Source organism: Rhipicephalus sanguineus, chromosome 8 (genome assembly GCF_013339695.2).
Source record: "Rhipicephalus sanguineus isolate Rsan-2018 chromosome 8, BIME_Rsan_1.4, whole genome shotgun sequence".
In the NCBI taxonomy this organism is placed as follows: domain Eukaryota; kingdom Metazoa; phylum Arthropoda; class Arachnida; order Ixodida; family Ixodidae; genus Rhipicephalus; species Rhipicephalus sanguineus.
Window position 1 is genome coordinate 93943000 of NC_051183.1, and position 24394 is coordinate 93967393.

Here is a 24394-nt window from a genome sequence, read left to right on the forward strand (position 1 = left end):
CGTGGGTCTAAAACCAAGAAAAATACTGAGAATGTCCGCTCATTCGTTGGGAAGACACTGAACTTAGGATTCAAATCTAGGTGGAGACCTAAGCCAAAAATCGCCAAAAATTCGCCATGTCGCCATTCATAATTTTAGTTCGCCACGGTCCTCTCAAATTCGCCAATTTGGCGAAAAGTAGCCACCATTGGCAACCCTGCGTGTTATTTATGTTCGTCACACAGTGACGTCGCAAGATACCAATTTTGGTGCATATCAAGCTAGCGAAACGGCCGCCAGCGCAGCACGAGCGTAACATGTAAATCATGCTGTACATGACATGCGTGTCATGTTTCTCATGTTATGACTTGTCATTTATGTTCGTCATACAGTCATGTTACGCCATACCAATTTTGGTGCACATTCGATTAACGAAGCGACCAGGAGAGCACAAAGTCGTAGGCGGCTAGATAGATAGATAGATACGCTCAAAGTCGCAGAAGTTCGCTAAGAAATGCTTCGCATTTAAAAGTCCCGTTGACAGGAGTTGAACCTATGACCTCTCGGTCTGCGACGATAGCTGGCGGGCGTTTAGCCCACTGAGCTACCGCCAAACGCATAACGGAGGCTGCATGAACGCGCCGTTCATCTTTCACACTTTCCTCTATAGTGAACTAGAACCGATTGGTTCTAGTTCACTATACTTTCCTCTCACAGTGCTCTTGGATGGATGGATGGATGGATGGATGGATGGATGGATGGATGGATGGAGACACGCATCTGCAACGCAGCGAGCTTAGAGCGTCGGCTCTAAGAGAGGAAAGGGGGGGGGGGACAAGAGCACGCATCTGCAACGCAGTGTAAATCCCCTTCATTTCGAAAGTAGCGACACTCTCCTCCGCGCGCGCGTTTTCCTCGTGAATTCTCTTCGGATTTCTCCGCTGGCCTGGCCGGCGCGGTGCGCACGGCACGCTGAATCCTCCACAGCCTCGCCGCAGCCGCATTAGAATCACTGCGCGCGCTTGTTTATTCGGCCCTTTGGAGCTATAAATGAGAATCTGTCGCTTAAAGGGATACTAAAGGCAAATAACAATTTATTTCAGAGTGAAAGCTCAATGTATGACAACGGCTAAAACGGCAATATTATCAACATCAGTGCCCTACTTACCGAGAAATTAAGTTAAATGTATCACACGATGAGCGCCACGAGCGCCACATTTTCAAAATGATCCCGATGACGTATGATAGTCTGCCCACAAATAATCACTAGTAATCAAACTAGCAGCAATAAAAAAAGAAGCTGCCGTGCATAAAGAGACGTAATAAAATGCTGTTTGTCCGTTTCTGTTTGGCTCATGGAAAAAAGAACCTCTTTGGCTTTGCCATGGGGAACGGCGCGCGTGGTTCAAATGTTCCGTTTTCGCCGAACTCCGCTTCGCCCGGCGCCCTGCTTTGCTCACGCGGTCACGTCTCAGTGGCAGTTTAGGTATCGCGTACTGCCACTTGTGCTTTGCACGCTCATGAAAGTCGCTCTGACAGAAAGTTCTACAAAATGGCGCATGCATGTGATGTTGCCGGATGCCCGAATGGTGCACGCCGCCGCGCAGTAAAGGCGGGCAACGTTGGGCACGGCTGCAGTGACGTGTGAAAGACTGATTTCAGGCTTAGCAGAGACTTTGTCTGGGCAAGTTGGTGCGACGATAGCTGGCGGGCGTTTCGTGTGATTTCAGGCGGGTGATTTGAAATCGTGTGATTTCAGGCGGGTGATTTGAAGTGCGCTAACGCGATGCGGACCATTGAAACGTGATTTTATTTCAAAATAAGCACTTCCTTGGCATAAAAGGAGCACGACGAGGTTTCTGGCCCGCTATTTCAACAATCAATGTCGACTTAATATTTGCCTTTAGTAGTCCCTTTAAAAACTGTTGTGACGAAAGTGGGCTTCCGATAGGACATAATTGACAAAAAGATATTTTTTAAGACGGTTCGATAAATACAGACGGATGCGTTTCGAAGAAAATTTGAGTATACCAACTGGCGGCAGAGCGGTTTATTTCTCCGTCGCCATAGGCGTATCCACCGCGGGGGCCAGGGGGGCGCTAGCCCCCCCACTGAGAAATGCTAGGGGGGCGGAGCCCCCCCACTTTCGACAGTATTATTGTCGGCTTCAGAGTGGAAATCTACCAAGTCAGGCAATGTTTTACTTGAACGCAGCAATATCGCAATTGTGTAATAAAATTTGTCCTACGATTCTGCTGTGACGACTGTCCTCCGTGTGTCATAACCACGTACGTATTGTAGGCTACCTGCGCTGCCTATTCCACGCTTGCGCGCCTTGGCGCTCGAGCGTTGTAGTTCTAGGCTATCACTCAGCAGGGGCTCTATAATATTACAGCAATCTCTCATGATTTTATTTTGTTCTGCCTGGCCTGATATTTAACTAATCGGCGACGCAAATATGGGCGGGAACCAGTAAACGCTTTATAGCCCGATCAATCGCTCTCCTTTTTCAGGAAATTAAGTTTCTTTCTTTGGAAACAAATAGCATCGTCCACTGCTCCATATCCAAGCTGCTGTTAGTTGATGAATGTGCAGTATTTTAGTTGTGCCTAGCCAGAACAGCTACAATAGATTCCCACTTTAGTCACCGGTTTGCCTGCTTCCCTTTGCTTATCATATGGTAGCCTGCAGCGATCGCGGCGGCTTGTAACAAGGCAGTGGACTCGAGCGCATCGAGAAGAGATCCATATCGATATTGAGATCCATATCGAAAAAAACCTCTCCGACGCACGCCTGGCTGTAGCACCGTGTTCCCCGCTCACGCTGTGAGAATTAACCGCCAGGCTAGAGGGAAGACACGACGTGCGTAGCGTTTCTCTTCGCGTTTCACGGCGCTTTGAAGGAGTGCATATCAACTATCAACGTTTATTATGTGCTTGTTGATGGCATATTTGCTTGAAATTCACACTATGTGGTGTCCAAGTACATGGTAAAAACTTCAGCTACCGCAAGGGTTAAATCATGATCATGGGCGTTAGTCGTCGGTACGGAGATGTGCCACTAGGCGTCAACCTGGTTACGTCACATCAAGAGGTGCTATATCTGCCAAACAACAGTAGACGTTGTACAAGCTCTCACTGACCAATGCACTATAAACAATTGACTACTTCCGTGACGACACGTTTCACTTTAGTGTTACACCGATTTCTATGACAGAGGCATCAGCCAACTTTTTTCAGCGCCATTCAGATGCGCCCGGTCCAACCGTCCACCTCTCCTATTGTCCTTTCCTACCTTCCCACGTCGGCTAGCGTTCGCGCCTCTTTGCGTTCCTTTGGGCGAGGGGGTGGAGGGAGAGTATTATTTACGTGGTCTCTCAGACGGAAGTCAGCTGGATGAGGCATTTTTTGTTCAGTTGTGTTTCTAACCGTGCAGCCGTACTTGCATCCTTCATGATCAGAGATATTGAATCACACCAGCTGCTACACTTCCCGTAGCCCCCCTCCCCCTTATCAAAATCCGAACTCGCCGTTGGCCGAAATCGCGTGGTTTACTGATTGTGGCCTCATCAATTGATTAAAACAAAACTAATGAACTCTTGTGACGACGCCGAGACTGCGTGCGGCGTTAACCAGCTTGCGAGAGTCGCGCGCAGGGCGGCGCCGCGGCGATGAAGTGTTTTGCTTGGCTGGCCCAGATGGCTCGGCAATCTAAAGGCCCACGCAGAATCGGGTGTGGGCATGGTCGGGTTTTGGAAAGCAGTTTCGCAACTGGTATTCTTGAAGAACTCTGTTTATGATCTTTAGGTTAGAGTGCACTACAACCGTTTTGAGTGGGCCGAACGATTACGAAGCGAACGAAAAAGAAAAAAAAAACGCAAGCAAAACGCAAGATAAGCACGCTTCCAAGGACAACCGTATGGGAGGCCACTCATCAGAGGGAGGGGCTCGGCGACGGCGACGGCGAGTACCAAGACTACCGGTACTTCACCAAGATCAAGGGGCTTTAATATCGCTTTCGTGGAGCGGAGGGGGAGGGAAACGAAGAGGGCTGGAAACCAGCTTTTCGGCTCACGAATAATAACATCTGGGGTATAACGTCCCAAAACCACGATATGATTATGAGAGACGCCATAGTGGAGGGCTCCGGAAATTTCGACCACCTGGGGTTCTTTAACCTGCACCTAAATCTAAGTAAACGGGCCTCAAACATTTTCGCCTCCATCTAAAATGCAGGCGCCGCGGTCGGGATTCGATCCTGCGACCTTCGGGTCAGCAGTCGTGCGCCATAACCACTAGACCACCGTGGTGGGGCAACTTTTCGGCGCGCGTCACAGGCATCGAGACAGACAGACAGACAGACAGACAGACAGACAGACAGACAGACAGACAGACAACGAACTTTATTTGATCCTGAGGAGCTTTCGCGGGAACAACTATCGGAGTCCCGCGGAAGCCACTGGCCGCGTCCAAGTCGGGGCTGGGACGCCGTGATGTTCAGCCCTTTCTTGGGCCCTCTGGATTGCCTGGATTGGGACATTTTGTAGCGTTAGCTACACTGGCCTAACCGAGCCAGTTTCGCGTGCCTCCTCAAGAGCCGTGCTGCGCATGCGCGAGGATCAGTGATGTCACGCACCGGAGCCGGCACCTCCCGCGCGCTCCGCCGCCACTGGTCTCCGCTTTCCAGAGGAGTGACGTCGTAGCCGTGGCAGACGTATTGGCACCGGCACGCGCGCAGCTATTCGCCTTCGATGTGCAGTCGCCGTCTGACACTGCGCTGGAGCCGCTTGATAGCGCCTCTGACTGGCGTTTGCCAGTGTGGTATAGCCATGGAGAAGGACAGCGCAAATGCTGCTCAACGGCACAGAAGAGCGCAGAAGCTTAACTCATCGGATCCCGAAGTAGTGCAACATTTTTTGCTCACAACCAACGACGCAGCCGCCGACACCGACACCACTATTTCCGGGACACGAGCTCTTCAACGCTGTCGCGTTAGAAAGGTCCCGGCTCGCTAGCATCGAGCCAGGCTACTCTCTGTTTATTTTGCAGAGGCTGGCTCGAATATTTAGGAACCCTCCTCGTTCAGACACAAAAAATGAAATTGCAAAAGAAATAAAAAATATCTGAACAAAAAAAGCAAGAATACTGACTTGTCACTAACAGCAGTTTGCGCAGCCGAAGCAGTAAAGAGAAAAACAGGAAGTAATCATATAAGAAATATAAAAAATAAAAGAAAAGCTGACATAGTATAGGAACACGCTAGACACCGCGCACTGTGGGAATGGATGTAATGCTGAGCAGTTTGCCAAGAGCTCCGTACCCCGCATCGGTTGTCTTTAAAGAAAAGCAATGCATTTATGTTACGGCATGTCGTTCGCTACTGCATGTTTGTCTTGCATGCATTCGTGTATGTACATCCTGGTATATACCATGCGAATGAAAAGTATATTCTGGTATATAACATGCGTCACCTGTCATTTATTTCTGTGACACTCATGGCGTGCAGTGTTTGATGTATACAAAATTATTGAAATGTTCGGAAGAGCACTTAGACCTTGTCATGTAAATGATGGCATGCATGCCATGCGTTTCATTATTTTCGTGTTATTACCCGTAATTTATTTCCACCATAGACTATATTGATCAAATAATGAAACGGCCGCGAGGGTATTAGGAGCGCGTTAGGTAACATTGACGTGTAATTGTATGGCAGGCACGCCATTATTTTCATGTTAGGACTCGTCATTTCTGTTCGTCATACACTGATGTCATTCTATATCAGTTTTGGTATATCTCAAACTTGAAACGGCTCCGAGAGCAGCAAGACCACGTCATGCAAATCATGGCGTACATGAAATGCGTATTACGATTCTCCCGTTAGGACCAGTGTAAACGAATACGATAAGCCTAGCCGAATATTATAAGACTGAAACTTGGGCTAGTTGGTCGTACTTCATAATGAAACGGCAGCGCAAACACACACGGACCGAAGAACGAAGAAGCACGGAACACATAGCGCACCATAGTAATAGCGCTCTGTTCCGTGTTCCTTCTTCTGTCCGTGTGTGGTTGTGCTGCCGTTTCATTATTTAACCGAATGTACGTTGATTCGCAGCTGATAGTGGATGTAAAGGTATGTAATATAGTTATGCTTACCTTTCCCTTCCGTAACATCGTGTAACAGATTATTACACTGTATTTCAGGCTACATTGTTACAGGCTCATCTTAATGTGCATGTCTTAAAGGTCACCTTACTACCCGGCGTTCAAAGACGAGTGAGTGGTTTCCTCGTCGCCTTCACTACCCTCCCTATAGGCCATATCTCCCCCTCGCCCCTTATTTCTTGAAGGCACGTGCACCATGTCAGCACTAAGCGCGTATCCACACGACGGACTAAATCCGTCTTTTCCGCAGCGGACGGCGCATCACGTGACCCTGCGTCACGGATTTGTGCCATCCGTGCCGCGTCCGCGGTTGTAGCGGACGGAAAATGCCAAGCTCGTTTTCGCATCCGGATTTTCGCGGACTAACATAGTAGATTTGGCGGATGGTGTCAAATCGTCATGAATATTTTGCTGTCGAAGCTTTGGGATACACACATAAAGCAAATACAGGCGTCACTTTTCCACTAACGGGCTACGCAATGAGCAACGAAGAGCTTAAAGATTCGAAGCGGGCAGCTCTCACTTCAGACGGTGCCGCCATGATATTTTACCCGGAGCGTTCGTCTGCTCGCTTCGTCCGCCGTCTGGATGCGCTTCGCAGCCGGACGGGCGGCGGAATCATCGTCCACGGAAGAGATTTCCGCGTATGTGTCCGCGTGTGGATACACCCTAAGCGTTGACCCTATCAAGATTTCGCGCTTGTCGGCTACACGCTGGTATATCCGTCTGCGCAGTCTCAAGCACACAAAATGAAGTGAAGTTAGTTGATCGCGCACCATAGTCATGCGAGGCAAGGAAGAACGGCTGGGCGGCTGCATTACCAAGTAGTGCGGGAGACAAATTCACATCTGATATTTCGTGTATATGGACTAATCGAGAGTATGCACTATATAGATGTCACGGGAATCACTGTTCTACGTCACGAAGTGCGCTATAAAAACGAGAAACGCCAGGAGAGAATATTTCGCTCGTTGTTTTTTTTTTTTTGCATCTTCAGAGGCTAGTGAGGGGCCCTCTAAATCTAGTATACTAACTAGGTCGTGACAGCGCCTTCACACCGCTTTGCCCACTTTCATCTACACTCCTGAACGCATGAAATGAGCGATTTCGGCAATCAAAACGCGCTATTTTCTTTGAATCTCACGCAAACCATCCCCTTATTTACAGTGGCCCAACAGGTAATTTGACATTTCAGTCACATGTTCAATTCAGTTTTACCTTGGTATTATTACGACGAAAACCGGCGATAGGTATACTGAAGCCACAGGGGGGCCAGTTTAGGCAGAATGCGACGAGCTTCAACACGGTCATTTTGCTTTGAAATGATAGTGCATACTTGGAAAACTGATCATGTAATGTAGGGCTACATACGTGCGGGTGTTCCAAAATGATTATAGAGTATATGGAAATGTCTTGATTGGCTATTTTTAGAGCTCTGCGAGAGGCTTGCGATTCTGAATGCCGAAGAGTGCGAAATAAAGCCACCAGCACATAGCACGCCAGAAGCATGTTGGTATGAAAATCGGTGACCTACTTATCAGTTCCCTGCAATGATCAACACTCTTAACGCTTGACTTTTCCGTACTAGCTTATCTAAAAAACTGTGCAACAATAGAATTTGCATATTTATGTCTGACATAGTCACAAAATAGACCATGAGAACCGGTGACGGACTAATGCTTCAGGCGAGACCACTCGGTCTTAAAACCTAGGGTGAAGTCATCGGCTTTAAGCAACAAAAATAACATTGTGCGTGCTTGTCGCCTTAGAGATAGTATAAGTCTTAACAATGATATTGGATTTGATGCTACCTGACTGATGCAATCGTGTGACTGCGTCAGTCGCACCGCTTACTAAAGATTGGTTACACATTTACAATGATGAGCAGAATCAACAGCTTTTTACGCAAAAATCGAAACCCTTACCTCATTCAGGTCGACCGCGCTTGGGATTTGGAAAACAGTGCAGATTTCTGAAAAAACAAAACGGTTAAAAGTTAAAAAGTTAAACGGGTAAAAAACAACGAACAGTGGAAGAACGCTTACGACAACAGAAGAAGTCACTATTTTTATAAAGATGGGGTATTACGTCCCTGAACCACGATATGATTATGAGAGTCGCCGTAGTGGAGAGTTTCAGAAATTTAAACGATCTGGTGTTCTTTACCGTGCACTGAAATCGCACAGTACACGGGCTTATAGCATTTCGCCTGCATCTAAATGCGGCCGCCGCTGTTGGGAGCGAGCCAAGCACCGCTGTTGGTCAGCTGCCAAGCACCATAGCTACTGCTCCACTGCGGCGAAGCAATTTCCGTAAACATAAAGACCAGTTTGATGACAATTTCTTGCGGCAGTAAGCTGATGTGTGCTTTACGTGAGCACAAAGGGGCCAATTTGATTCCGGTCATGTTAAAATTATGGTAATTGCACAAATACCACCGTGGCACTGCTTTCCCCACTGTTGAACCAGTGCGTCGCTACAGCGATTTAAAAAGACGGAGCGTTCTTACCGTCCCACGTATACCTAGAAGTTTCAGCAGCATTGACGGACACGAAATGCGAGCACGGAGCTAATGAAATAAGGATCGCTACGTAAAACATTTTCTATGCAAGACTCAGTAAAGCACGTAGTCGATATGCCGAGGATTCGTGGACGTATTTCTGCGCTTACTGAATGCACTACAGCCGCGTTCGGGCGCCGCAATTAAACGTAACGATTCTCCCTCGCCTGATAAGGATCGCTCTTCAACGCTTCAAGCAAAATGGGGAACGTACAGGGGGCACGACTTTCAAGCCACACGTGTTTTGCATTTTTGAAACGTATAAGCTTCATTTGTCAGTTTGTGCGAACGCTGAAAAAGAAAGATGAGATGGTTTGTGAAGCACACTCTGACAGACCGCGATAATTGCATTCCTGCAACGTGATGCTGCCAAAGGCTGATAACTTCATAAGGAAAACTATCGAATGCGTGGTGCTTTATTCATTTGACTTGCTGCATCAATGGCCTTGGCCTTAAGTTCCCCTCAGAGTCCATTACAACGCATCGTAGCGAGGATATAATAGGCGCAGATAGTTGTTTAGGCAGCTGACACGTAGCATACGCTAGATACAAATTCCACTCGATAGTGCTCGGGCCTAGCACGCTCCAACTTGTAGCACATGGTTGTCTTTCCTTACATTCAACGATAGGCCATCACAGGTGCATCGGCAAATTGAAAATTTCATCCTGTGCACAATGTAGGTCAGATTGGCAATGTGGCCACGAGTGTCGGTTGGCAAGAAAGCCACAGTTTTATCAGCCAAGGTACCCAAGCACGCATGCTGATAACGTTAAAGAGGGTGCTTTGCTTGGCAAATTTTTACAGAAATATACGGGAACACAGACGTTTTAAGAGTGCGTTGCATGGGAATTGATGGGATTGTTCCGACGAGGCAATCAGTTGACTGCAGCAATAGAAAAACTCGGGAATATTTTCGGCTTGAGGACGTCTACCACGATAGAAGCGCTTTCAGTCTACCTTATATGTGTTAGTATTTGCTTTCGACTCCCGGTGCAGTTGGTTCATGCTCATTCTGTGGTATCGGCAAAGTTAAATGTCTCTTTGCGCCACATAGAAGTATGCAGTGCCTCCGACCGGATTTGGAGCAAGAGAGCACTACACGGAACTGGATCTTCTCGTAGAGTGGTGGCTAAGCGCTTTGACAAGCTCGGATCCACAGGACCAACTGCCGGCAATCCAAAGGGTCCGGGCAGCTGTGAAAACGTTATGCCTCACCGCGCATAAGACCGGGTGACATGAGCCCGGGCCCGCAACCTCGCAAGAGCTTTCCGTTCGTACACATGCAGTGTAGAAATATAGTTCCGATTGCACGCTGAGAATTGTGCAGAAATAAATGCATGTAGAAATGAGCGTGCCAATCTCTTCTTCTAACTATACCTTACTGGAAGTGATGCCATTCGTTGCTTGGGCATTCCTTTTTTTTTTGCAAACAGTACCGCCACTGATACATGATTGTACGTTGACCTTCGCTTCGCATTATTTACTGCCCATCGCCGGCACTTTCATGCACTGCTTAATGCCATCAATGTCTCTGTTGAGTCACTTAAAAGCCTGCGTGCAAACGAATTGCCTGAAGTTCGTCGACACGTCCACCGCGGTGGTATAGCGGTTACGGTGCTCGGCTGCTGACCCGAAGGTCGCGGGTTCGATCCCGGCCGCGGCGGTCGCATTTCGATGGAGGCGAAATGGTAGAGGCCCGTGTACTTAGATTTAGGTGCACGTTAAAGAACACCAGATGGTCGAAATTTCCGGAGCCCTCCACTACGGCGTCTCTCATAATCATATCTTGGTTTTGGGACGTAAAACCCCAGAAGTTCGTCGACAATGGTTCAGTGGCTCCGTGAAGCCATTGCGTGAACAAGGTGCCCAGTGCTCGACACGAGGTGAGCTTGATTATCACACTTTGTTTAACAGTGGTTAGATTGGCGGCTCTAGTCTTGTTCTGTCGCCGAACATATTGCGAATCAATCTCTGCAGGGTGTTCAACATCAGCAAAGTAAGTTTGTTTGCCTGACAAGGTGGCCGTGGAAGCCGACGCACCATTGTTCATTCGTTACGGCGCATTCGCGTTGCAAGCGTTTATTACTGTCGCTAAGCGGCCGTGCTGCTTGGTTTCGAAGCATTCGTTGTGTTCAACTATCTGGGGAGCGCTGAATGCCCCCTTATTTCTTGGCAAATTTTGCAAAGACATGTGAAAGACCCACGGCCTCTTTCCACGCGCGTTTTACGGGGCAAGTACGGAAAAGAGGTCGGAGACAGGTATCGCCGGAACCACTCGGCTGGGTTCGTCGTCCGTCATGCTGGAATCTGCGTCAGGTAGTTCAGAAGATTCCACATCTGTGCCGTTATCTGTGCTGTTCCCTCATCGGCTTGCCGCAGCTTCTCGGAAGCCATGGCAGCAACGGCGGTGGGCGTGTGCGTTGGTTCCAACTGGATTTCTGGACCCGTCGTCCTCGTGGAAATGTTGAAACCGCTGTCCTGGGATACCGAGGAGCAGGAGGGTACAAGTTCGTAGATTCTTTGGAGCATGTCCCAAACACTTCATTGCGCTAAACTTCAAAGAAACGTCGGAGCTATGAAAGCGTGCATCGTATCGGCACGGCTGCTCGCAGTGGCCCCCGCTGGAAATGTTTTATCGTCTGACGCGGTATAAATTTTTCTACGAAACTCTTCATTCCGAAATAACAGCTCGTAAGGAAGATGCGACGTTTGAGGATGGAAATATCCTGCGGATAAGGTAAGAAACCGGCTTATTTCTACATACACCACTCTAGGGTATGTTCTATTAGCAGTTATCGCAGAAGATAGTAGGTACGCTGCAGAAGTGCAGGACCTTCCAATTTCATTATGCCTGCTTGGGTGGGTCAGAGAGTTTAACGTCTCAGAGCAACTCAGGTTATGACAGCTGTCATAGTGGAGGGCTGCGGGTATTTCAACCACCTCAGGCTCTTCCCCGTGCACTGTCATCGCACAGTACACAAGACTTTTGCAAATCTTCTCCATGAAAATGCGACCGCCACGGCCGGGAGCGAACCCGCTTATTTCGCGTCAGCAGCCGAGCAGCGGAACCAGCGAGTCACTATATACGACAGTTGAATTCCGCTGTGGCGTCAAATTATCAGTAGAGGGGCCGGGTTGGGGAGCATTTAGCATTACAAACAATGTAGGTTCACCAAAACAGCGAAAACGTTTAACAGAATCTTTTAGAACGGCAATTATGCCAAACTGCCTAACGTTGTGTTAGTTAGGCTTAGCTGCTGCTGCTGCTGCTGTTGCAGCAGCTGTTTTGTGCAAGCTCTGAAATAGTCATAAACTAACATAGGCTTGTGTTTCACGTTACGCGTTGCCCTTTATAATCGTAGAATCTTCTCTTTCACATTTGTGCCCGTGTTGTACTTCTTCATCGTGAATATATTGGTACTTGTTCGGTTTTAGTGTACTGCGTACGGCTTTTGGTGCTCAAGCATGAAACGTACTTACGCACATTTTGCTCCCCACTCCTGAATGCCGCTGTCAAACAAGCACACATTAGGCTTTCAAGCGCATTATTTTAATGCAACAGCAATCACATGGACACCTCAGCCGTATTGGTACCATCGTCGGTGTCGCCGTAAGGTTCTGCATGAAGTCCAAGGGCGATAAAGTTGCCTCGCGCGTTCTGTTTTCTATGTGCGAGTGAGAGCGTTCAAGGGCAGCTGTGAATAGTGGCGGAGAGGAAGGGTAGACGCCTCACACCTTCATATGTACTGTGTGCTGACCGTTCGGTTTTCGTTGAAGCGATAGACAACACGAACATCGCTTCACTCGTTGCAGCGCCCTATTTCCTTACGCTAATGTTTTGTTACGCCAGCGAAAGACTTCAAGCGTCAGAATAGGCAGGGATGATTATGGCTAGTGGGTTCATGAACAGCATGACACAGCAGCGCAATCTGCGGGACAGTAAAAGACGCAGAACCGAGCTCTGTCTATCACCTGGATTTTATTAGAAAAGCAAAGCATGTATAGACAATGGCACAACAAATAGAAGGGGCGCGAAGGCTATCAAGCGACGCAGCCGGCCGGCGAAACAATCAATTTCCATAAAGAATAACAGTTTACCCAATGTAGTGAAATGCAGTCACACCAACGCGGTAACACCAAGACAGTGAAAGCGCGGCCGAGGATGGCAAACGTTGTGGCGATGAGGTGAAACGACCCCCTGTAAAGTCGTTTTCACCTCATGGCGTACGCGTGAACGGCGGTAGTTTGCTTAAACGCCGCCGAACGGAAGTTGGCGCTGTGCTTGCGCGTTAGCGCAAGCACAGCGCCAACGTTTGGTAGATGAAGGAGGCAATCAATTGGAAGGGTATGAAGCGCTACGTTACATCCAAAAGATAACAGCCGATTCATTTAAAAAGTTCGCCCAGGCGATTCCCCCGGTGAGGAAAAGTGCGCAAAGGAGTGCAACCAACGAAGATGTAGTACTAGAGAATTTCAATTGGAAGAAGGCCGAAGGAAAAATTCCTAAGCGCACTACTGCTGGCTTAGATGGGGTTCCCGTCAGCCTCATTAACGAACTCGGACATAAAACTAAAGAAGCACTGCTGAAAGCCGTAGAAAAGTACTTACAGGAGGGGGAAATACCAGACAGTTGGCGAAAAAGTAGAATGAACTTAATCTATAAAGGCAGGGGAGAAAAGGATAACATTCGCTCGTATAGACCGCCAACCATTACATCGGTGCTATACAGGTTGGCGACGCAGGCAGTAAAATTAAAAATAGAAGCGTGTGTAGAACAAAATGATATTTCGGAAGAACTTCAGAATGGATTTCGAATCGACAGGCGGTTAGACGATAATCTGTTTGTTCTTACCCAGTTTATAGAAATATCGAAAATAGAAAACAGGCCCTTATACGTAGCTTATTAGATATCACCGGGGCGTATGACAACGTTAATCAGGAAATTTTGTGGGATATACTGAAAGAAGTGGGCATAGGGGACGACTGTATACAGCTTTTGAGGGAAATTTACCGAGAAAATACAGTTTGTATTGACTTGGAAGGAATAAGTTGTAAAGGACAGCGTTGAAATTAGCAAGGGGCTGAGACTGGGATGTCCTTTGTCACCGCTGTTATTCATGCTGTACATGGTGAGGATGGAAAAAGCGCTAGAAGGTAGCAACATAGGATTTGATTTGTCACACAAACAGGTCGGCACGATGGTTGAGCAGAAGCTTCCAGGTCTATTTGATGCTGATGATATTGTCTTATTTGCGGACAGTCAAGATGATATACAGCGACTGGCAGATATATGCGGAAGGGAATGTGAGGCTCTAGGACTAGGATTTAGTGCAACAAAATGTGGATTGATGGTATTCAATGATCACGGAGACCATACGGTCTTAATACAGGGCCAAAAAATACCGAGGGCAAGCGAGTACAAGTACCTCGGAGTATGGGTAAATGAGGGGGATAGATATATGGAGGTACAAGAGAAAGCATCGGTAGCAAAGGGAAAGAGGAATGCTGCAATTATGAAGCACAGAGCTTTATGGGGATACAATAGGTACGAGGTGCTTTGAGGGCTGTGGAAGGGTGTGATCGTCCCGGGGCTTACATTTGGGAACTCAGTGGTGTGCATGAAGTCAGAGGTACAATCAGGTATGGATGTATATCAAAGGACGGTGGGCCGCCTCGCGTTGGGCGCTCACGGGAAGACGACAAATGAGGCTGTAAAGGGTGATATGGGATGGACAGGCTTTGAAGTGAGGGAAGCTCAGAGCAAAATGAGATTCGAAGAGAGGCTGAGGAAAATGAAGAAGAGTAGATGGGCTGAGAAGGTTTTCAGGTATTTGTATAGAAAAAGCGTTCACACGCAGTAGAGAAAAAGGACTAGGAGGCTCACCAGTAAATATACGGCTAGCAGCGCGGGCGATATGGCAACAAGGACCATTAAGCGGAAGGTCAGAGACGCGGAGAGGACTTATTGGGTGGCGGCGATGGAAAAGAAGCCGGCTCTGTGTAACTACCGAAAGGGAAAAAACGAAATAAGTAGGGAAAGGTATTATGATAATTCAAGGGGAAGCGCTTTGCTGTTTGAAGCAAGGTCGGGCTGCCTTAGAACGCGTAGTTATAAAGCGAGATTCAGTAACGAAGAAGAACAATGTACATGCTGCGGGGGAACTAAGGAAACGATGGAACATGTACTGATTGAATGTGGCGATATTAACCCAGGTATACGTGTGGGCACGAGTCTACATGAAGCCTTGGGTTTTAGGGACAACAATGGAAAGCTGAACACGTCCGCGATAGAAATAAGTAAGAGACGGTTAGGGTATTGGTGGCAGAAAATTAGAGATAAAGTACAAAAATAAATAATGGGGAAAAATATGGGCATTCTGCCTTAAGAGGCACAGAGATGGACAGTGAATTTATATTTTTTTGGTATAATAACATAGATTTAATCAATGTAGATAAGGTATTAAGCCAACCTGAAACAAGGAAGTTTTTTTTTTCTTTTTTTTCCCCGAGCCTGGTGGCAGACAGGTCACCGCCCCGTTATAAAGGGGACGCTCATAGCGTCCATCCATCCATCCATCCAGCGCGGTGGCGTCAGCAGCGACACCTGGCGGGAGCGAGGTTGCGTGGGCACTTCAGGAAGATCCTCTTGTGGCTTGGCGTGGTCGGCGATGGAAGGCTCTCGAGAAGGTCCGTGAGCACGATTCCGCGGCTCGGGCTGGCCATGATGTAAATGTATTAATAAATGTCCGCGTGTTCGTTGCACAATGGTGTCTACTGTGAACATGTGTTCAGAGAGCGGCGCTGCTCAGACGCCACATCAGTTACATGGGGACGACTAAATTAAGAAATTTGCAGACATCAAGTCGAATCAGTTCACGCAGGGATAGGCAGGTTGGAGATAATTAGGAGATCTCTTCGTCCTGCAGCTAGCACACGATAGTTTGATGATGAGGATGATAAGAAACACCAGCGATGACAGTTTTCCGGGCAGTGCTTTTTAAAGACGAATTTGACGATCCGTAACTAAGTGACTAGAAAGTGTCGAAAATAGAATTTTGAAAAAATGAGAAAATCCTCTACTCTATACAACATGGGCGAACGCGGCGTGTTGCACCTCACGTGGCTCGTAGCTGATAAGGGAGTGATATTACAACTCCTGTTGAAGTGATATCGTGGTAATTAAAGCTGCCTTGTGTGCATGAAAATAGGAACTAGACGTTGAAACACATGTTGCGCTACCTGTTGGTTGCATAGCGCGGTTTACTTCTTTCTCTTGATGAATCGGCGATACTAGCATGTTTTTAGCAGAATTTACTGAAGTCTATCAGTGTAAGTTCTTTCGCTAGTGCCGGGTGAAGCACAATCGCACGAGACGACCCACGTGCGCATAAACACACGCGCACACATGAGAAGGCATACTTTTCATGTGTGCGCGAAAAATACGACAGATAGCTCTTTGCAAGGCCGACTTGTTTACGCTAGAGCCCTGGCCCTCTATCGAATGCCTCAGATATGGCTCACATGTTTTCAGCAAAACCATAACGGTAATGCGACTCTTGATACGTGCTTTACAACTGGACAGGATGTGACAGCGCTCGCATTGTCCAAGGACAGGCCACGGAATGCTAAACATACCTGTTTACCGCGCATGCGCGGCTGCTGCGAGCTATAACTTCCTGGAATGGTTTCAAAAGCTAACGAATGAAACTTGTTGGAATTTACAAAAATTATGGTCTGTGAAAGCTTTCCCTCTTCGCTTAAATACGAAATGGCGTAATTTCATGAACAACGCAACAAATAATTCAGAAGGACGTCTTCTTGGCGAGTTGCTAATAAACAAGTATTAAACAACATACACAGCGCTGTGTATGTTGCTCCTTTACTGTGTTCGTGTCTTTTGCACTAGGCTTAATAAAATCAAATCCTTGTGTTCTATGCGCAAAAAATGCAATACAATCATGAGGCACGCCTAATTACGTTTCTCCTATTAAACTATGACCGCCCGGTGCTGTTCAACGTGCATCTGAACCTGAGTGCACAGGCATTTTCGCGCTTCGTTACCATCGAAATGCGGCGCCTTTGTGACAAATTGAACCTGCGTGGTAGAGCTTACAAGCCCTGACACGGTGGCTAGTGGTTACGGCGCTCGACTGCTGACCCGAAGGTCGCGGGATCGAATCCCGGCCGCGGCGGCTGCATATTCGGTGGAGCCGAAAATGTGTGAGGCCCGAGTACTTAGACTTAGGCCGCGGTTAAAGAAGCCCAGGCGGTCGACATTTGCGCAGCCCTCCACTACGGTGTCTCTCATAATCATATCGTGGTTTTGGGACGTTAAACCGCAGATATTATTGTTGGTAGAGCTTACAAGGGCGGCACCACTGCCGATGAGCTACTGGGGCCATGAATGAATTTACGGGTTTATTTATGCAAAACTTATTATTCGAGGCTAATCTCGTCGAAGATTATCACGGAAGGCCCCATGAAAATGTCTGCCCATTACAGAGTCGTATGCGCATAACATTATACATTTCTATGTAATAATTCATCAATAAAACAGCTTCAGTAACAACAAATACATCGACAAGAATATCCTTCTAAACAACAAAAAAGGTAAAGTACATTCTTAAGAGTGACATAGGCTCAACACTCAGGAAGTGTAACAGTTCTAGAATTAGATTGCGGGAACTTGGGAAGCAAGCAGTTCATTGTAAATCAAAGTATCTACTTGCTTAAGAATGATGCGTTACAGTGCAATTCAATGATTTCACTGTAACTGATGAAAGAAAAAAATATAAAAAATAAGCAACCCTTCCTCCCCGAGAAAATGACGGCAAGCGAAGCTTGTCTTGTGCGTGCCAGACCTACAACTTTTCTTTTTTTTTAAATGCGAAGCATTTCTTAGCGAACCTCGGGCACTTTGGCCGTTTCTATCTACATATCTATCTATCTATCTATCTATCTAGCCGCCTACGTCTGGGTGCTCTCCTGGTCGTCTCCATAACTTGTAATATACCAAAATTGGCACAGCAGGGGATCAGTGTATGACGAACACGATTCACTGGTCATGACATGAATAACGCAAAATATCTGTCGCGTACGTTACGAAACCCTTTCTCTCAGTCACGTGTGGCACATACCCGCACACCAAAGTTCATGTTATGCGGGTATATGCCACAGGTGATACAGAGTCTCAACCAACAGTAACCGCGAAGACAAATAAATTGACACGCAAAGAAAGTGATAATAATATTAATTGTGGGGGTTTTTTATGTCCTAAAACCACGACATGATTATGAGAGACGCCATAGCGATGGGCTCCAGTAATTTTGACCATCTGGTATTCTCTAACGTGTACCGAGATCGCACAGAACACGGCCATCTAGCATTTTGCCTCCATCGAAATTCGACCGGCCACGGCCGGGATCGAACCCGCGACCTTCGAGTCAGCAGCCACGCACCGTAACCGCTACACCACCGCGGCTGACGCAAGGAAAGCGAGGAAGCTGAAGACAGAACAGCCCTGGAAGACGTTCAACTACCATCCACTCGTCCTCGTGGTCCGCAACGTGGACCACGTGGATTACGCAACAACTGGGATCAATGCTTCCTATAATAAATCTGCCCAGAGAACCAGGCCTCTCATCATTACCGCTGACTTCAACATTGATTTTTCAAGACTCAAGAACGCCTGGTCTTTCTACTGCATGAAAGACGGCTTGGATGTGGACAGCGCATCAAAAGATCTCGCTGCCACATCCACGACAGGAGGCATCATAGATCATTTCATCGTAAGATGCATCCAGGATTTTCACCAGCTGTACTATACCTCGCACTTCACTGCACTTAGACCCCTCGTAGCCGCGATCACGAACTGATCCGATTAACAAGTCCGGTCCAGCTGCTGGTGTTCACTGATCATGGTGATGATGACCTTGTTCAAGAACTGTCAAGAACCCCTTTCACACATGCACACGGGTTCGTGAAACGTGCGCGCGTTCTACGTCATAACACACAAGTATAACAACTGTAACAACTGCAACTGTGACTGTAACGTTACGTGCAGTGCGGCTGCGCGCGCCACTCGGCTGTGTATATATCTAGGGAAACTTTCCTGCATGAAGCTTAGTGGCGAGCAACGCCTGTCCTGTGCATCTGTGTTTCTTTGTCTTGTTAGGATTAACGCTATCCAGCATCGAAGCTATAAGCACTACATATCAGCTTACCGCGTCTGGTGTTGGTAACACCCATTCTGCTGTTGGTATCGTTATGCAACTGCATGTAAACAACTGGTTACATACAGTAACAACTGGTTACAACTGGTTCCAGGACAGGAGGCATCGCAGATCATTTCATCGTAAGAGACATCCAGGATTTCCACCAGCTGCACTATACCTCGCAATTCAATACACTTAGACCCCTCGTAGCCGCGATCAACGAACGGATCCGATAACAAGTCCGGTGCAGCTGCTGGTGCTCACTGATCACGGTGATGATGACCTTTTTTCAAGAACTGTCAAGAACCTCTCCTACACATACGCACAGGTTTGTGAAATAGGCGTGCGTTATCCGTCATAACGGAGAAGTATAAGCATAACAACTGTAATGCAACTGTAACAACTGCAAGTTTGACTGTAACGTACGTGCAGAGCGCCTGCGCGTGCCACTAGGCTGCGTACCATATATATCTAGGGAACTTTCCTAGATGAAGCTTAGTTGCGAGTAAGGCCTGTCCTATGCATCTGTGTTCCTTCTTTGTCCAGTTCGGATTCGCGCTATTAAGTATTGAAGAATATAAGCAATACGTAGCTTAACGCGTTAGGTGTTGGTAACACCCATGTTGCTGTTGGCATCGTTACGCAACTGTAAACAACTGGTTATAAAATACATGTGCGACTCTTCAACATATGAGTGTGCGCCTGCCACTTGCAGATTTATCTAGCATCATTCCGTAGCGTTTCGCTCATTTTGAAAAATTACGCCACAGTCACCATACCGCGCATGCTTCGCATAACATCGATTTGCACGGTCCGTGGGATCTGCCGAATTTTTTTAAAGTGAAGGTAACTTAAGTAGAGATAGATGCATGCAGAAAAGCCTATTCTTAATGAAGAGCAAGTGCGTGCCTTTGTAGTAACACTGTATCTAATAATATCTAGCTACATCTGCACTGCTAAACAGAAGCCTGTTCTATTTAGGTCAATTGCCACTCTCGGTCCCGGAAAGGGCACAAAGACTGATCATAATTCACGGGAAACAGCACAACCTGAACCCGGAAGTGCCCCGCCACGGTGGTCAAGTGATTATGGCGCTCGACTGCTGACCCGAAGTTCGCGGGATCGAATTCCGGCTGCGGCGGCTGCATTTTCGATGGAGGGGAACATGTTTGAGAACCTGGTATTTAGATTTAGGTGGACGTTAAAGAACCCCAGGCGGTCGACATTTCCGGAGCCCTCCACTACGGCTTCCCTATTGTGGTAATGAGACGTTAAACATATCGTGGTCATGGGACATTAGATCCAAGATATTATCATGTTATTATTATATTCCCACCAATTGTCTCGTCGTTTGGCGATAATATTCGTGAAGCCGGCGGCACATACCATTTTTGAGGTCGAAATGGGGTTTGTAAAGCGTTTAAAGCAATTTTAAGCCGTCCTATAACGAGGCATAATTTCTTCTCCATACACTTCAGAAATATCTGGAGCAGCGTCTGTGACTTTTGCATCTCGATTAGCCGCAAGAAAATATCAGACCTACGCTCTACGCTATACACGCATAGCGTCATAACGTACGCTGGAGAAACCGCCTCAGAGCCTGCTGCCCCAGCGCTCGCACCCAGCACTCGCGTGCGTCTTCCGGTGCGTAGAATATACGATGCTACGGGCGATGTTGTCGATTTGGACTTTACACAGAGCATGACGGGTGACGGCGACGGCAAACACCCGTCGAGAGTGTCCCTATATTTGCTATTGCAATAAGCGAAATAGATCATTCGAAAATTTCACAAGTCCGTGAAAAGAAGTGTTTTTCGTCTACTTCTACGCTTTTATTTTATTTTCTTTCCATAGTGCATCATTGCAGAGCCTGGAGCGGGTACTTTCATAAATGAATGAATGAACGAAAGAAGGCTGTCGCTGTGGCAGAGTCGTAAAATGATTGCTGAAAATAAATTGCTCGAGTGCTTTTGTGTTGCTAAGAATCTGCCATGCCGCATACACTAACAATTTTTCAAATGTTTGTAGAAGTAAGTGTCGTTTTAAAGTGTAGCATAGTTTATTGAGTTGAAGAGCACGGTTCGCTCTGTCCGACTTCCTTAATGTTTTATTTTGACAGGAGTGGAAATTGTGTGGCACACGGAAGCAAGTTCGGAACCAAGTATGACATTAAGTTTCTTCGTGCTAATGCATATTGAGAGACATGACTCATTTGTAAACGGGGTTCTTGGAAAATCTGTTTATTCATGTAACCAAGCTACTTTATTTCTTATATTGCACGGTAACTTGGGTGCGCCGAGAAGAATGACTTATTTGCCTGAAAGAAAAAGGACAATTGTCAGGTCTTTATTCGCATCATGAAGACAACAGCCCTCACTAGGGTTCTGTGACCGCAATGTCAACAGCAATGGAATACTTCACTGAGTGCTGCCTATTGCGTGTGGTTGTTCCTTTGAAAACTTATTCGTCAAGACGCACTACTGTAAAGCGCTTGCCTTTCGACGATTTTAAATATTGTTGAGTGACGGTAACAGTGCATAGTAGCGTATAGTAGCATAGTAGCGCATAGTAGCATAAAGGCGTCGGAGAGAAACGTGGAGAAGACGATGTTCTTGCGGGGGCTGTGCTGTGTTTTCCGACTGAGTCAATGCTCTCATTTCCAGGTACTTATATTCATGTTACAGATGAGGCATAGACATGGTTCCTATACAAGTATTGTGCTTGTTTAGTGAATATTGACATCACGGAAACAACAGTGTCAATGTCGGTCTCCACTAAATGGCATCAACGAGAGAGAGAACAGTGATCTGGCTTCATGTGCTGTTATGAGCGCAGTGTGCTGACTGATTAAAAAGAAGGCACAGAAGTGCCTTCTTTTTATTGACATAATATAAGTAGATGTTGGCGCGCAAATAAGCCGCAGGATACTCCTAAGCTCTGAGAGGTGTGGAAGAGAGAGCATCGCGGTCAGAAATTTCTGAGCGTAACGAATCCACAGCACATTCGGTCTACAGGTTGAAGAACACCATAACACAATGAAGTCGCAAAAATACAAAGAGTAGGAGGGAACAAGGCGCAGCGTGAAGCTTTAAAGCTTCCGGAGCCCTCAACTACGGCGCGCATCGTAGCCACAAGGTACGTGAAACCCCAGAAATTATGATTAGTGTACACCAAGTTCTCTGGATATCGTAAATGGCGAGCCACAGAGGAAGGCGTTCGAAAGCATCCATGTTAGTACTGCAGACAAGCTCGCATACAAGGGCAATGACCTTGTCCTCCATAGCATCCGCAAGAACGTTTCCGACAAAGCACTGCAGAAAAAATTCGTGAAAACGTTGCTTATTCATTTAAAAGCACGGAATTACCAATTTTGCCCAGGGACACACGTTGCTGGCAATAAGCGCCCAAAGCAAGGTTGAGTGGCGCCACTTCTTTTGAAGGTTAGCACCATCTATGGCAGAAATATGGTAACTGGTAATATGCACTGCGCGTACCCTTTTGCCGCAACACCCCACCCCCGTTTCCGCGCAGAGTAGTCCCATAGCAGCTGTGGTGTGTCACAATGTAACTAATGGTGACTAGCCGGATGCTACAGAGTCGATGTTGTTAAAACACCCTCGTAATTTTGAGCGACCGCTTGGCCATTGAACAGCGGTATATTACGAGAAGAGGGCCCAAAAACGGTTGTTCGCCTTCACGCACACAGGATCTGTGCCTTCGTCGGGATGCGGGTAATCGTTGAAAGCACAGATGACAATCTCTTTACCGGGAACAATGTAATGAGCCGTGCGCCGCACGGGCTGCGAAAGACGGAAACACTGGGTACTGACAAAATGTTTGGCTAGGCAATTCAAGGCTTGGCTATGTGGAGTGTAGAATCATATTTCTTGCGGAAGTGTCGTGACGACGTGAAGCTAACGGGTAATTGTTACTAGGGTAGCTGTTTGGGCTTTTTTGGTTTGGCATGACACAGGTTGAAAGCGCAAAAGACGAAGACAGAGAAGAGGCGGGACACACATGAGCGCTGCGCTTTCAACCTGTGGGTAATTGTTACCTTCTTAATTATCTTGTGCCTAATGAGAAACGTCTTATTAACAAGGCCTTAGATAGGATGCCTTTAATTAGCAAGTTTTATAGCAGGATCTCAATTAGCAAGACTATAATTGACACGGCCTTAACTATCAAAGTCTGAATTAACAATGTCGTAATTAGCATGACCTTATTCAAGAAGGAACTAATGAACGATTAACTTTAATTAGCAATGTCTTAAGAAGGTGAAGAAGGCAAAGAGAAGAGCGCGGCAGCCGAGTAACGCGCGAGGATGTAGAGGTCGGTCTTGTTGATTGTTTTTAACAGCGAAGCTCTTCTTAATCGAGGCTTTCATGTCCGTCGTTGTGGTAGGGCTGGCAAGGTGGCCTCGCAGTGTGGAGAGTGGGGCTCGGTAGGAAGGGGAGAGCTGCGTGTGCTGCGAGAGGCGAGGGCGGAGGATTGTCAACCTTCCACAAACTCGCCAAGATTGGTTGACGCTGAGGCACAGTGGAATGTAAAACAGCTTCTCGTCAGTGTTCAGGAGTTTGCACTTTGAAAATGGCGAACATTTCTCGTTCTCCCTATCGAGAAGCCACGCGACGTGATCGTCAGCGAGAGCTGATGCGAGAACGGGCATGTCGTCGCCGAGCTAACCGCGATATTCGCGCAAGAGAGGCGGAAGCTTAGCGCCAACAAACGGAAAAGTTGAAAAAAAAAACATAGAAATACGATATAGCCTGATGAAGGACGGGCATAAGTTGCTGTTTCGACAGTGTTCGCGAAGTGGAGCTGGCCGGATTTTTTTGTTCACTCTGCACAGCGTAACCTCCAGCTTAAACATCGCCGCTGTTAAAATTGCAGTGGCCAAGTCAATTTGGTGTTTACAGGATTTTGCAGAACTTTTGCTTTTCACAAATTTTATCCGGGGAAACTAATTTATTGTAATCAGACGCTTCCAATAAAGCACCTAGTTCTTAATTCTTCATCGCCGCTTCGGCGGGGCCCCTTCTAGGGCCGCGATGCTGCAGTGCTCCGTGCCGAATGAGGAGTGCGTGCGCGTTGGTGTCCGTGGCGCTGCCTATGCCGACTCCGGCGACAAACTGTCGTCGCACGCCCGAACTTCAGCTAGGATTCCCTAATGGTAGGATTTGCCTTTACTCGCACTGTAGTCGTACTTTGACTGCGCAAGAGTTTTACGATTAATCAGAATGATGCTTTTCAGAACAGATTATGTGCGAATGATTCCTGAAAAGAAGCCTGAGCAATGAAACAGAATGAAGCCAGATTAAGTAGACGGTAACCAATAAATAATTAAGAGATGAATCGCAGTGGAATATATCTTACTAGGGGCAGCCATTATCTTGTGAATAGTGAAACAATGCCACTTGATTAAAGTCTGAAAAAACGGTTGCCTTCAAAAATGTAAATAAATGACCAAATCAATTGG

At 47.1% G+C, this 24394-nt stretch overlaps 1 protein-coding gene across 1 annotated transcript in view; it reads right to left on the minus strand.

Annotated features, from left to right (window-relative positions):
* Positions 1–10999: 10999 nt before the first annotated feature.
* Positions 11000–24394, minus strand: part of LOC119402905 (uncharacterized) — a 47931-nt gene continuing 34536 nt past the window's right edge. The window contains exons 9-10 of the mRNA XM_049418309.1: positions 11939–12001; positions 11000–11222 (exon numbers count right to left, since the gene is read on the minus strand). Of these exons, the coding sequence (XP_049274266.1) occupies positions 11000–11222; positions 11939–12001 (286 nt within the window). The remainder of the gene's footprint in view (positions 11223–11938; positions 12002–24394) is intronic.